Consider the following 14802-nt stretch of genomic DNA (forward strand, 5'->3'; position numbering starts at 1 on the left):
GGGGAATTTTAAGGGTGGGCTTTATTACCCCTAACATTCTTTCCCCACACCCCAGCCCCCAAACAAATGACACCTACTCATCCCATGTTGTAGCTGTTTAATGCTCTATGGCTGCAGACTCCTGTTGTTCATCATTCTTCCCTGTGGCCACTTCTAATAGGCGCTGGTAGTCCAGAGGCCTAAAGCGCTTCAGGTATACAATCAGCTTGCCAGGTGTTTGCTCGTGCTGTGAAACACCTATAAGCAAAAAGATGGAGAGAGGTAAGCAAGGTCATATAGCTACCTAGGAAAGCAGAAGAAATCAAACAGTTCTCAGCCTGTTCCATTTCCTAAGCCACACAGTCAGCATGCCCTGAAGCTATTTTCTAGACAGCATAAGCCCCTGAGCTCTAACTTCAACCTTCTACCTCCCTTGCCTTATAAGTGCTCTGTGACACGCATAAAATAGCCCCCCTCAATTCCTGGGGCCTCCCCGTCCCTCATCTTTGGAGTTAGGTTAAGACAGGCTGTTCTGTACTGCAGTTCTTGCCCCAGCTGCCAGAGGCAGGCAAAAATATGTGAAGGTAGATATAATCTTTCTCCTATCCAATGGGAGATGGGAAAGGCCTTATAGCAACTGGCTCATTTCAGTTATTGCTTCTGTCCCCTGATAAAGATTAAAACCCTTCTGGAGAAGGCCAAAGCTCATTGGCTTGGTAATGAAGCAGGGCCACAAATACACACAGATGTAAACCAAGGAATGAAGAAGGATAGCCCACCAGAAAGGCAGAGCTATAGCTATGCACAGGGATATCCATAATTCCATACCCACCTGGAACAGGCTCCCACTACATATAGCAAGGGAGACTTATTAGACTATTAGACACAAACTGAGAATAGAACCTATGTATGCTTCTTTGTATCCCCTGTTGTACATATGGCACATATCTGTTAAAATGAATGAAAGGAATAGGGTGCCAAGTATGTTTTCTAGACTGGTATAGGACATAGTAGGCTATATAACTTGTAATCCCCTAGAGATGGACAGAGATCTTTGTGTAGAAAAACAGCATAAACAAGAAAGGGAGGGAGGGATCCTTGGCAAAAGGTTTTCTGATATAATAACGGCCCTCTAATGCCTTCTTACCAACCCTCTTCCCATAAGGGGTGGGGGGGACCCTAATTCTTTACCACAAATATAACATGCCTCGGTCTCTCTCACAGCTACAAAGACAATACAAGTGATAATACAGTTAGCCTTTCCCAAACTAGTTTGACCACAGAAGGCTGTAGAGACATGAAAGATCACCTGGTCCCAACCTCCTTCATTTTACAGATAAAGTAACAGGCCCAGAAGGAGGAAATTTTATGGCCAAGGTCTCACCAGAAGTAAAGCTGGAATCTGAACTCAGGTGTTCTACCTTTAGAATGCTCTTCCCACCACATCATCCCAATCTCCTTAAAGAATCCAAGTCTTCTTTCTAAGCTGAGGCCATTTCTGCTACACCATGCTTGAGTGAAAAGGCACACTGGCCTGGACTTCATCTGGCTCTATACCCATATGGCCTTGAGCAAGTCTACTTCTCTGGGCCTCATTTTCTTGTCTAAAGTAAAGGAGATGGCCTAGTAAACTAATTCAGCCACAGAACTCTGGGGCTTGAAATATATTGACTGAACCCATAAATGGCACTACCTCCAAGAATAAAGGAAGAAATTGGTGAAATTGTAGAACAAAATAAGCCAATTTTCATACCCAAAAATTGCCATATAAGCATTTGATACACACTTATTTAAGGGTAAATATTACTAGCATGGACATTACCAAGAAAATACTACTCATGTCACATGGAATACCAGGATTCTGTGAAATATAATTTGGGAAATGATGATAAGGAAATTAGCACTGACTAAAAATAATGCAGCTAGAAGTGGAGGCAGCAACTGGATAGATGGTAATGATGGTCATATACTTGGGAATGGGGAAGTGGGATTGAAGAACAGAAATGAATAAGGTTGGGGAACTTAAGGTGAGGTCAAAGAGGGGCAGGATGGGGGCTGGATAAAGTCAGGGAGGGACACATGCAGATGACATGTACAGAATGTGTGAGACTGAAGGAACACTGAAAATTCCAAGAAGCAAGATGAAATACAGATCCAGCCAGAGCTACTAATAAATGAAGAGGGGAAGGATTACAAAACCCTGTTTTAGACAGGACAGGAATTTGGATGCAAATTTTACTCTGTTACAGAAGTGGTGCCAGAGCACCTGCCCTATCTTACTGCCTAATAGGTTAGTCCAACCCTGGTAGAGGATAAAAGGGAAATGAAGTTGAGGGGCCCTCACCAAGCAAGGAGCTGAGACTGTGGATCTTCTCCAGGGCTTTTGGTACCTCAGCCTCTTCTCGAACTAGGGCCTCCACTTCACCTACTGCATAGCCAAAGTCCGCTGTATCCAGGTCTACTGTAAGTGGCTCCTCTTCATTACCAGCTCCAGACAGTGCGAGCTTCCAGACACTCCGCTCCGTTACAAAACTGGCTACTTCCTGCAGCTCCAGCCGCCCTAGCATCTCTGATATATTCTCAGTGCCCAATGCTGCAGTCCCCAGCCTCTCACACAACTGGGCTACTATGGCAGCCTCTGCTGTGAGCTCCATGTACTTAGTGTGGGAGCCAGTGTTACCTCCTGCTCCAGGGCACTTGAGCTCCCATCCACTCCCTTCACGATGCCGGAGCCAGTGATCAGCCTTCATGAGAGTAAGCTCTGAAGTGTCATAGTAGCTGTCACGGAAAGAAATCTGGCTCTCCTGAGTGCCACCCAGTTCTTTCAACCGATCCTCAATTCCTGGTCTTGGGACAAATTTTTGTTCTACCTCAATCCAAGGATGTGTCATGCTGCCTGTAGTCAGTAAGTCAAATAACAAACATTGATTTAGCTTCTACTACTTGTAAGGGAGACAGATAAAGAGGCAGTGCAGTATGGTTCAAAGAGTGCTGAACTGGGAGGCAGGAAGACCTGAGTTCATATCCTGGTTTTGATCCTAACTCTGTGATCATAGAACATAGGCATATCACTTAATTTCTGAAGCTCAGGTGTCTCTCCAAGACAATGGATAGAGAGGGGTCCCACACCAACAAAATCATAGCTTCTTAATTATGTATTTAGGCTCCCACCAACCCTCCCCTCTTCGGCCCTCAATTTAAGGAAGACCCAGTTTTTAAGACACTTTCCACACTTATAAAAATTCCTGAAGCTAAAATACAAAATTGTTTCTTAAGTAAAATGATGAAAACTCGTGATGACAAGGGTTTTGTATCTGTGTGCCCTAGCAGTTTCTAGCACACAATAGGCTAATAGGTGTTTTATAAGTCTAAACTAAATCCTTTCCGCCAGGTAGTGATTCACATTTTTACAGTGGTTTTTGTTTTTGGTGGTGTTTTTTGGCCAGGTAGTGGGGTTAAGTGACTTGCCCAGGGTCACACAGCTAGTAAGTGTTATGTGTCTGAGGCCGAATATGAACTCGGGTCCTCCTGACTTCAGGGCCGCTGCTCTATCCACTATGCCACCTAGCTCCCCCTATACAGTGCTTTAAAGAACCAAAAAACGCATTCCTCACAATTCTGTGTTCTAACTAGTTGAAATATCATTAGGCCCATTCTACAGATGAGAAAACAGGTTTAAAGAGAACCAAACTCGCTGGGGGTGTGAATCCTCTCCTGGCACCAGCCCCACCCCTCTGCACTGGTCTCCGTCCATCGGAGAAACAGATTTATTGATGTCACTCCCCAGGTCTCCCCTTGCCACCTCCCCCGGGACTCCGCCTGCCCCGCAGGCCCCGAGGGGGCAGGACAGAATTTCCCCGCGATGCATGACGGGAGCCAACCACCACCCCACCCTCCGGGCTCCCAGGCCTCGAGCCCCGGCCTCACCCTCGCGCCTCCGGCCCTGGACCCGGTTCCAGCGGCCATATTAGTTCCTGGCTGGGACGGTGCAGACTGCAGGCCGGGTCTGGTAGGCCTTCGGGTTTGTGAAGGGTGCCGAGTCCCAGGCTGTGGGCCGAAGGAGCTAGGCCAAAGCTCCCGCGCTCCACGCCTTGTCCCAAGTGGGGTCCCGGGGCGGGCTGGGGTCACTGGGCCTCAGGCGGAGCCGGGGAGCAGTTGAGCCGGGAGCATTGTGGGAGATGTAGTTCGACAGAGACTCTCCTTCTGCCCTTCTCCCTCCCCTACCCCGCCACCTTCCTCCCCTACCTCGCCTGCACCATCCCACCGCCCTGTCGCCATGGTGACGGGAAAGCTGCAATTAGGGCCAGTGGAGCTCCGACTTAATACTGGGCAGCGCGGCTGGCAGTGGGAGAGGTGGAAGAAGGTCTAGGCTTGGGAAGAGATTGGGGTGGAGGCAGGGAATATTAGGGAAAGAGGGGAGGCTAGGTCTTAACTCCCCCAGCCAACCTTACAGACCCTGCGGCTAAGAAATATAGGCAGGGCCACTCCCCAAATCCCTCCAGGCACTGCTTTGGGCATGGCTGAGGGTTGGAGAATAAAAAATTGACCTCTCCCCACACCCCTAGCTTTCTGATTGCAAGTGGATTTGAAATAAAAGGGCATAATAATCATAATAACTTACAATTCTATGATGCTTTAAGAATGTCAAAAGTGTTTGCGTATGTTCTTTTTCATTTGATCCTCACACCACCTCGGAACTTGGTAGTACCGGTGTTATATCCCCGTTTTACAGATGAGGAAAAACTGAGACCCAAGTTAAGTGACTCACCCAAGGTTATACAGCTAGGAAATGGCGACGTGACTTAAATCCAGGTCTTCTGATTCCAAAAAGTATGGTTTGGTTTGGTTTAGTTTGGTTTGATCAGAGATTAGAGGAAATACTGTTCTAGAGTCAGATGGTGTGGCCTGGTTAAAATAATGGAGAGGCGACATTAATTGTACAAGGTGTCCCAAAAGTCTTAGTGCAGTTTTGAACTTTGCTATTTCTGACCCACTGGGATGGTGGATGGGATGGCACCTTATTAAGGAGATGTGGTTTTTACAGCCTACCTGTATATGGCAGCTTCAGAAGAATGGGCTTCCAAAGAGTCTGAAGAATGGGAAATGTCTGGGATTGAGAGGAGCCAGTCTTTGCCTTCCCAGTTCTTGTTCCATTTCCAGACCAGCACAGATGGCCAGCTAGGGATACCATAGGAAGACTGGGTTGCAAATGTGCACTTGAGCAGGAGCACCTCTCTCCCTTCTCCAGCCCATGTTTGGCTGTGTCGTCCTTGCCTGCCATGGTGGTTCTTAAGCATCAAGGGAAGAACCAGATATTCTGACTCTCAGGCCACAGACCTAACCCAGAACTCCCGTTATTAGATCTGCTTCCTCTTCAGTTGCTTTTGTCCTGCAAAGAGGATACAATTGTTTTCCCTGTGTTTGAATATCACCCCACATGGTCATGACTTCATGAAATTTTGGGTTTTTCTGTTGAGTGGAACAGAGGACCTGGAAATCCATATAGACAATTCCGGCTGACAGTAAGATATAAAGAATTGGTTCTTAGCTCTCAGTGCTCAAGTGACTGGAGAGGAGCGTGAGAGAAGGGTCATTTAGGCATTTGTACCCTAAAAACAATCGTTGGTCAGATTGGGATAAGAAAGGCAACCAATTGTGTCATGAATGCTGGATTTAGAGTTTTAGCTATATAATTTGGGAGCAAATCACTCCACCTCTTTGAATTATGGTTCCCTCATCTGTCAAATGGGACTAATACCCACTTTTAGGGCTATTTGATGAAAATATGAGTTTATGTATGTAAAGTGCTGTATAATGTTACCAATATTGTTATAATTAAAGCCAGTTATAAGACTCAGGAAGGAGGGAGGGGGAAGGGAGAGACAGGCCCCAAGCAGCTCTGGGGACGTAGAAGAAAGCAGAAGTTGATAAGATATTTATGGTTTCTGTAGGGAAGAGAAGAAAAGGAACAGAGAGTAAGGAATCTTCGCCCCTGAGGTACTTGATTTGGGACTGGCCTCTGGATATAGGGGCGACTGTGATCGCACGGTAATAGGGACCTGTCTGGGGGAGCAGAGCAGCATCAGAAGCAGCACCATAAGGAAACCCTCCCCCCAGTTTGCAGATGTTTCCACCGCCAGCCCCCAGCGCCGGGTACTACAGTGACGTCCCCGCTCGGGGTAGGGGCGATTCGGACTACATCTCCCATCATGCCGCGGCAAGAGGACGGCTGCACCTGCTCAGTGGGGCAACCCCAGGCGCCTGGGTATTGATTATTCCATTGTGTTGGGACGCCACGGTTCTAGCCAGTGAATGAGGCGGAGGAGTGAGGGAGTGGAGGAGGAGGAGGAGGAGGAGGAGGAGGAGGGCGAGGAGGAGGAGGAGGAGGGCGAGAAGGAGGAGGAGGCAGGGAGCGAGTGCCCAGGGTGAATCAATGGAAACCCCCACACGAAGCCGGGAAAACACTTCAGCCGCAGCCAAATAGCATTGATTATTTTGTTTCCCTTCCCTCACCGGCGTGCGTTTATTTATTTGTTTGTTTGCTTATTTATTTATTTATTTATTTTCCCCCTTTCTGCCCCCGACGCCCCGGAGCGAGCCCTGGAGGGAGGGAGGAGGAGGAGGGAAAAAAAGAGGACTCAACATCGGAGAAGTCTCTTGCCAGAGCCGCCCCCTCCCTCTCCCCCTCCCCGCCTCGCGCTCTCAGCGGCCGCGATTCGACTGCCGTCTCTGCTTCCAGCTGAGGTGTAAGTGCATCGATTTCCGATGCTGCCGGGGTTTTTTTCCCTCTCACTCTCGTGCTCGCTCGCTCGCGCCCTCGCTTGCTCGCTTCTTTCCTCCTCTGCTCCCTGGCAGCGCGAGACCGAAGGGAGAGAGGCGCGCGGAGACCGACCGACGGCGGGCCGGCCGGGAGCAAAGGGACTGGGAGGACGAGGAGCGAGCGGGCGAGCCCGCCCTCGCGGGGAGAGCGGGGGACCGTGGGGGCCGCTCCGGCGGGGGAAGCGGGCGGCGGCGGCGGGAGAGGAGAAGGAGGAGGAGGGAGAGATGAAGAGAGAGAGAGAGGGACGGAGGGCTGGGAGAGGAGGCACAGCTGGAGAGAGGGAGGAGGTCATGAAAGCAGAGACTGGCGGGGAGGTGGGGAGACAGGGCGCGGGGGAGCCCCCCGGAGGAATGGATGCCCGCCAGCCAGGCAGTCACCTAACGACGGCCTAGCTGGGGGGCCGGGGGCGCGAGCTGTCAGGGGGCAAGAGGGACAGGGCATCCCCGACGTGGGCGCCGGGCCGGCGGCGGGGGCAGTGCGGGGAGGAGGGGCGGCCAGGCTGCCTTCGTTTCCGGATCTGAAGTTGGATATATATATATATATATATATAAATATTTGGAAGGGTTCTGGAGGTGAGGGGAGGCAAGCGCCACTGGTCAAGGTGAAGGAGGTCTGTCCAGTGGCTTCCCGTCTCCTTCTATTTGTCCCTGCTTTTATGTGCTCCTGTTTTTTTCTCCGTATTTGTTCTTGTTTCTCTCTGTGCCCCTGCAACTGCATTTTCCTTTTTCTCTGTGTCCCTGTTGGGGGTGGGGGTGTGTGTGTGGGGGGGGTGTCTGTGTCTGTGTGTGGCTGTATGTACATGTACCCTCATAGGTTTCCCTGTCTGTTCACCTTGTAGCCTACCTCTCACCTCTTTATCCCTCAGTCTGTCCCTGTCTCTTTTAACCCCCAGTATCTAAATGATGTGCTGGTCAAGCTGTGTCCCTCCTTTGCTGTCTCTTGTCACTCCTTTGCCGGATCTGATTGTTCCTGCCCTCCTAGGTCTTGTGTTGCTGTCCCTGAAAATATTTAACCTGATTCACTTGGTCCCTTTCTCCACTCCTATCACTGGCACTTGGTCAACCATGGATATGATAACTTGCTTTTGGAATGGAATTGGGGGACTGGGAAGAAAGGGGACAGAGGAAAGCAGTGTATATAGCAGGTGCTCCCTGTTGCCAACGTGCCCACCCTTAACAGTATTTGCCTGGATATCTCTTCTACCACCTCCATAGCCTTTACAGGGTGGGAGTGGAGAAGGCACAGGAGGAAAGGTGTACTTTATTATGTTGTTGGCTTTTGCCTTTTCTCTTTCCCTTCTCAGCACTCCCATTCTCATTTGTCATCATCTTGCCCTTTCTACGTTCCCTTAAACTTCTTCAATTTTCCCTTCTCCCCACTTCAGCATACTCTTCTGTTTATTCAAATCACTTTCTGTTCGTTTACTTTTGTTTCATTCCCTTTTTCCAACTTATTCTCCCTCCTTGATTATCCTTCTCTCATCCTTACTCTCCACCTTTGTTTCTTTCAGCTTACCTTCTTTTCCCACCCACTCTCCCTAGTTCCTCATTCCTTTCCTCTCTCATTGCTATTCCCTCCTAATATTTTTAATCCCAGTAGCACAGGGTGATAGAGCGCTATGATTTTGTAAAAGGAGGGTCAGATGATAAAGAGAAGGGAAATAAACAGGCTAAGGAAAGTTGTAATTGGATTTTGAGGATCTTTAGCCACCTACATTTTGCCAGGGTCATCATTTCAGCTGTCAACTTGGTATTTGTGGGTAATATCCTGAAAGAGTCTGAATCTCCATCTTGTCACACTGCCTCTTTTCCTCCTGTATTCCAGACTCTCTCTCTCTGTGTCTGTGAGTCATGGTACATTTCAGTGGCCTTTTCCTCACATTCCTGTTCATCTTCTCCCTGGGCCCAAAGAACATTCTTTCATTGCTGCTGTTACCATATTTGGCTTGAGCACCAATTCTTTACTAGGCACAGTATTCATTAGTGAGGTGAAAGCTAGCCTGTGCAAAGGCCCAAGAGACAAGCAAGTTCAACCTAAGGGAAAGAAAACGGGCTTGGAGTTTGCTTTGATTTTAGTCCACCACTATTTTCAAGGCCTGTAAGAAGCTGGATAAGGCAAGAAAGAGAATCGGAGATAAACTGAATGAGGGAGCTTTTATAAACTGACAGATAGAAAGAAGGGAAGAGGGGGGACAAAGAGAGAAACACACTTGGGTAAGGAAATTATGTTGCATGAAGAACATGGAGAGAGAACAAGATATGCAGAGTGGGGAAGGAGTGACAGTATGAGAATGAAATGGAATAATAAGATACCCATAGAGTAAAAAGAAAAGGATTAAAAACAAAGATATGTAGATAGGCCAACAGGAAAAGCAGAATGAAATCTAGAGAAAAGGAGATGGACAAAATGAACTAGAGAAAATTGATGATGATCACAACGATGATGATGATGATGATGGTGATGACGATGATGATGATAGCTGATGTCTATTTGCAATATGCTGTGTGTATATTATCTCATTTGATTCTCACTACAACCCATGAGAGGAAGGTACTAAAGATAATATCCCCATTTTACAGATGAAGAAACTAAGTCTCAGAGAAGTTAAGTGAATTATTATCCACGGTCTCACAGCTAGTGATTGTGGGAAGTGGGATTTGAATTCAGTTCTCTCCCGACTCCAGATGCTGCATTCCATCCTCTATTGTATGCAGCCTCCCTATGCACAGAGCACAGTACAAAGAATAAGGATGCCTAGAAAAAGGAAACATGACAGAAAGGATCAGACAGATGTAGAAATAGAGGGAGGGAGGGAAGGAGAGGAGAGGAGTCAGGAGAGAATGATCTATTCTAGGAAACAAGTGTTTTTGGAGTACTGAGTACGTACTATGTCCAAAGCATGATCCATGCAAAGTGACAGATGTAAGAGAGGCCGTCTGGGAAAATGATTTAGTAGAAGAGGGCTGAGAGAGGTAGAGAACAAGAAGAGATGCAAAGGGGGCAAACATGTCTTAAACATAAGAGAATGCAGTAGAGACCCTCATCCTCCATCACAACAGCAGAAACCTTTGAACTACATTCCAAATTCAGGAGAGGATCGATAAAGAAAGATGATGGGAAAGCAGGATTCCCAGTTACTTTAGCTGTCAGAAACTCAAATCTTCTTCACCTTCTAAGAACTAGAGACCTCAAGCCTCTGATGTCATAAATTGCTGGTGTTGCCTTGGTAACTTGACAGGGTTCCCCCTCTGTGATGTCACAGACAGCTGGTGTTACCCTGAGAACCATACAGGAAAAGCTGCTTTGCTGGGTAGCTGTATCTGAAGTCTGGGGACTGGATCTGAATGTGATCTGTAGGACTTCCAAATCTGATAGCTTGGTGTCTGACCTCACTTTACCAAGGGCTGTTCTCTGAACTCAGAACAAGGCCCTGTTTATTGAATTCCAGTGCTGTCCTGAGGTTTGGAGAAAACAAGAAAAAACAATGAGTAGTGAGGAATTGGTGATTAGAAGGCAATCAGGTATGGACAAGCAGAGGAGGAAAGGGAAATGCTGAGGAAATTAGAAGGATGAATCAGATTTGGAACTAGAAGTGGTTACTGGAAATGCAGAAGAACTGAAAGGAAAAAAGATGGGGTTGAGTTGGAGATCTGAGCTAACCAGACAGAGAAGAGGAAGGAATTCTGAAATGTCAGGAGACAGTATAATTTGGTAACAGAGGGAGAGGAACAGTCTGTGAATTGGAGTAAGTCATTTGTAAGGATGGAAAACAGGAAAGAGAAGGGCCTAGAAGGAGCTTCATTTTTCCCCTTTCCCTTCACAAATCTCCCTAAGACCAAGAGGTTGGAAGATAAAGGACAAGGAGAGGATTGGAAAAGGGTAAAATTCTATGTAAATGAGAGCTAAAAACTGAATAAGAGGAAAGGGAAAAGAGAGTATGTGGGAGGGATGATAGAAGAGGATCAAGGCCTTTTAGGGCCTTCTCTGGATCAAGCAGAGATGGGAGAGCCTCCAAAGAGATTTTGGGAGCTTTGCCAAGAGTGAAGAGTGGTAGAGACTGAGAAGGATATAGAAGGGAGGTTAATTAGTTGGGTCCCTGGTTGAGTGATACTAGTTTCCAAGGAAAGTTTTCAATGTATGAGAACTAGAAACAGCCTCAACACATCTCCCCCACAAATCACAAAATCATAGTCTCCTAGACAGACACCTCCATGTACACAGTTGGTTACAAATAAAGGGTTCATAAATCAACTGCCAGTCCACTTTGATCTCCCCACCCCCAATCAGGTGAATGATAGGAAAGTCAGCATTTCCAGAGGAGATCAGAAGGCAGAATGTGGCACAGATTACTTGTCCTAAAGATAATTTGTCTCCTATAAAGGAAAAGTGTGGGAGATGGATGTGGATAGATGTCTAGTTCCCCATTGTCTATAGAGCCAAAGGTGTCTAGAAATAGAAGGGGAGGGGAGAAGTTACAGAACAATACATACTCAGCAAGATTCACCAAAAGAGATCCAGAGAACAGAAGAGAGAGAGGGAAGAGATACACCAAGAAAGAAATAGCAACCCCGTCTATTTGTGAGGAATGAGGAAGACAGCTGAGTGGGGCAGGAATTCTAGGAGGAAAGGCGGCATTAAAAAACCCTGGAGAGGGTTTTGGCTATAAGTTGAGCAGCTAGGAGTATTATGGTCAGAGAGAACAGCTGGATATTAAGAAAGCAAGCCATGGGGACAGTGGCTGAGGGATTGTGGAGACTGCATATGCTGTCAGCCACCACTGTGGACTTGGGCAGCTCATATTTTGCAGTAGGCGACAGGCTGTCGACACGGCGGTCCTTTACCTCACCGTTAGAAACTCATTTAATTGATTTTTCCATCTTTCTTCTCTGGCTTCTCATATTAAGCTGAGCCATCCCACCACCCACTTGCCCTGAGCCCCCTGCCTCCCTAGAGAAACCTGGAAATCTGCTCTCCTACCTTTCTTCATTCTTGACCCTTACCTTTCCTGGCAAAAGAGGAGTAGAGTTAAGATTCAGAAATGCTTTCCCCTTTCACACATGCTTCCTTCTATCTCAACCCATTAGCTATGATGAGGTTCAGTAGCGATTACAAGGGCAACTCAACTCCATCCCCCTGAAAATCAAGTAATGTCTGCCTTGTCTTTTCCAACTTCCATGGGTGAAGAAAGATGGAAGGAAAGGGACCCTTCCGTGTTCACTGACACATGTAGAATTATGTGAATAACGAAGCCTAGGTTTGTGTCTGTGAAGCATTGTATAGGCTTTATGCAGCTATTGTTGTCCTATGTGCATACTGCATATGTGTGTAAGAGGTATTTGACATGGGATATGACAGAGCTATTTTCTGTAAACATGATGGGGAATATAATATACATATGTGTGTAACATGGCTATGTGTAGCATGTTTGTGCCTATGGTATACAAGGAAGTAGAATTTGTGTGTGAATACTGTTGCTTACACTAGCAGTTTATCTACTCCCTTTTTAAAAAATCACAACCCCACTCGTGAGCAACTACCTTTGGGGCAAAGTCTAAACTAAAAATGTTATAGGTCAGACCCCCCTCATTTGGCTTCAGAATAGAGAGGAACAGGGGTTAGTGTGGGAAGAGCTAGATTGGGTATCCCAGGAGAATTAGGTTGACTGTCATTTCCACCCTCAAATTCTTCTCTTTTCATTCTGCCCAGTTGGTGTGCCCCCATCTTGATTCTCATGTCCAAACCCCTGCGCCTTTGACTCTGGCCTGTCAGTGTCTGTCTGGCCTCACTGATTCTGTTTCTCTATAGACACTCTCATTGGATTTATATACATACATATACATATATATTATATATAGTATGTATTGGGTCTCCATCACAGGCTGTCTCTAGCACTGGGATTTGCTTGTGTCTCCCGTTCTCTCTCTGGTGTTAATTATATTTGTCTAGCTCTGATTCTGTCTGGATTGTTAGTGACCAAAAGAACCTATGCCATCCTCTGACCTCCCCTCTCCACCATGTTCCTGTAAAGATTGCCTAACAGTTATTGCAAAAGCAAAAAACCTGGGGTTCAAGGAAGAGGGAGTGAGCTGGAGATTTGAAAAGGAGAAAGAAGGGAGAGAAAAATGAGTATAGCAGACAAAGGATGAGACAGGGATTAAGAACTGGAATAATCATATATTTGTATTGTGTTTTATTGTTTACAAAGATCTTTCACATACATTATGTGAAACAACGATCTTGTGAGATAAGACTGAGATGGAAGGGAGGAGAGACAAACCGAATGTGGCAGAGACAGGGAGTGGTAGAACTGAAAAAGCATGTAATATAAGGATGGGGTAGGGCCAAAAAAAAATGGCCCAATTGTGATGGAAAAGAAAGGAGTAAGAATCGGGTAGGAGAGGGATCAGATAAGATTGGGGATATTGGTACCTCCTGGGAAGTAGAAGAAAGCCTGGAGGGAGGAGGGAAGGGATAGGAAGGGGAGGGCTGGAGTCCAGGGACCAGCTCCCTAGTCGGCTGTCTGCACCCCCTCCTCCCCGTGTCAATCCCAGGTTCAAGCCTTGCTGGGTTTGACCCTTGTGGGAGGAACTGAAGTGGCAAATTAATGACGATAATGAAGTCACTGCTCCTTGTTTGTCTTTGCTAGTTTCCCCTTGAGATTTGTCCTCTGGCCAGACTAGGCAAAAGAGGGAGGAGGGGGAGAGGAATGGAGGAGAAGAAAGGGGAAGGATGGACATGGATAAAGGAAAGGGGAAATGGGTAATGAGGGGAAGGGATCAGGAGCTGGAAGAGGAAAGAGAAGCACCTGGAAGAAAAGGAAAGAAGAGGCATCTAGGGAAGGAAAAGGTGAGGGAGCACAGAGAGCATTCTGGAGCAGAGCAGAAAGGAAAAGGGGAGCAGAGAAATGGAGGGAGAAGGAAAGAGGGAGCTGAGAAATGGCGAGCCAGAGGGAAAGAATGTGGCCCAGGGAGGCGTGGCTGGCTGAGCCCAGGGGGCGGGGCTCCATCTCCATCTCTAATGGCTGTGAAATGAGGTGAGCTCCATTAGAGGCCTCGCTGCTAGAGTGTAACGAGATCACACTCATTAGGGCTGGGCCGATCCCGGTAATTACATCCACCCCAAACACACCCATAGCAGGCTGTACACAGGCACACAGCCACACACATGGTGTGAGGTGCATCTTGACAACACAAGGACAAGACAGAGAAATACAAGGATGCGTACATTTCCAAATCCACAAGCTGTCAGGAACACTACTACATGACACACAATCACAGGGGGATGTTCAAGTGCTCTGTAGTAGACAACACACATGTATGCAAACCTGTGGCAAAGGGGTACACATAATTGGGATGCGGTCACATGAGTATGTGAACCTCCCACCCATGTAGACATATACATTCGTGTGACCTCTCAAACTGGATACAAATGTATATACAGCCATCCATATAAACTCAAACCCGCAGATTTACTCAAATACAAGAAATCATACACAGGCTGTGAAACACCTCCATCCTGAGAAAGAATACATTTGGGTTAAATGCTTCTAGAAACTTCAGGCTAGAAGAAAAATTCACCAGTAACATAACAGTGCCACTCTTGGACTCAGAGATACCAAGGAACTTAATTACCTTTGTAGGTATGTGTTACCACAGTGTACACAAATATTCTCGAAAATACTAAGAGAAAGGCATAGAGTACCTTTCTGACTTAAGTTATTTAAATTATACTGTATATATTCCAAAGCATAGCAGTATGCAGATGTGTTCCTGAATTTGTTCAAGGGCACATTTCAACATGTCAGTTTTCCCACACCCTAGTGCACGAGGGTATATATACAGGGCTGGAATAATGAAAGTATTGACGACTGTGACCTGTAGAAAAGTCCTGAAGTCTCAGCTCTATATACCCACAAGATGATCTTATGTGTATTCACACACAAACCACCCTAACATGTGTTGATATATATGTAGTCACCAGGCAAGATGGATACAATTATATAT

At 46.8% G+C, this 14802-nt stretch overlaps 1 protein-coding gene across 1 annotated transcript; it reads right to left on the minus strand.

The window, feature by feature from the left end:
- Window positions 1-80: 80 nt before the first annotated feature.
- On the minus strand, window positions 81-2870 carry THTPA (thiamine triphosphatase). Its single transcript, XM_020966505.2, has 2 exons — window positions 2324-2870; window positions 81-237 (listed from the first exon to the last, which is right to left on the minus strand). Exons 1-2 carry the CDS (start codon window positions 2868-2870, stop codon window positions 98-100), a joined length of 687 nt encoding a protein of 228 aa, XP_020822164.1. The 3' UTR covers window positions 81-97.
- Window positions 2871-14802: the final 11932 nt, after the last annotated feature.

The sequence above is a fragment of the Phascolarctos cinereus genome, unplaced genomic scaffold (genome assembly GCF_003287225.1).
Source record: "Phascolarctos cinereus isolate Bilbo 61053 unplaced genomic scaffold, phaCin_HiC Scaffold_3;HRSCAF=262, whole genome shotgun sequence".
In the NCBI taxonomy this organism is placed as follows: domain Eukaryota; kingdom Metazoa; phylum Chordata; class Mammalia; order Diprotodontia; family Phascolarctidae; genus Phascolarctos; species Phascolarctos cinereus.

Bases quoted from the DNA above. Each gene is read 5' to 3' on its own strand.
- THTPA (XM_020966505.2), bottom strand. From the start codon at position 2,870: ATGACACATCCTTGGATTGAGGTAGAACAAAAATTTGTCCCAAGACCA. The intron at 238-2,323 runs GTGAGGGCCCCT...TTTTGCTTATAG, and splicing joins CAGTCTCAGCTCCTTGCTTG to GTGTTTCACAGCACGAGCAA.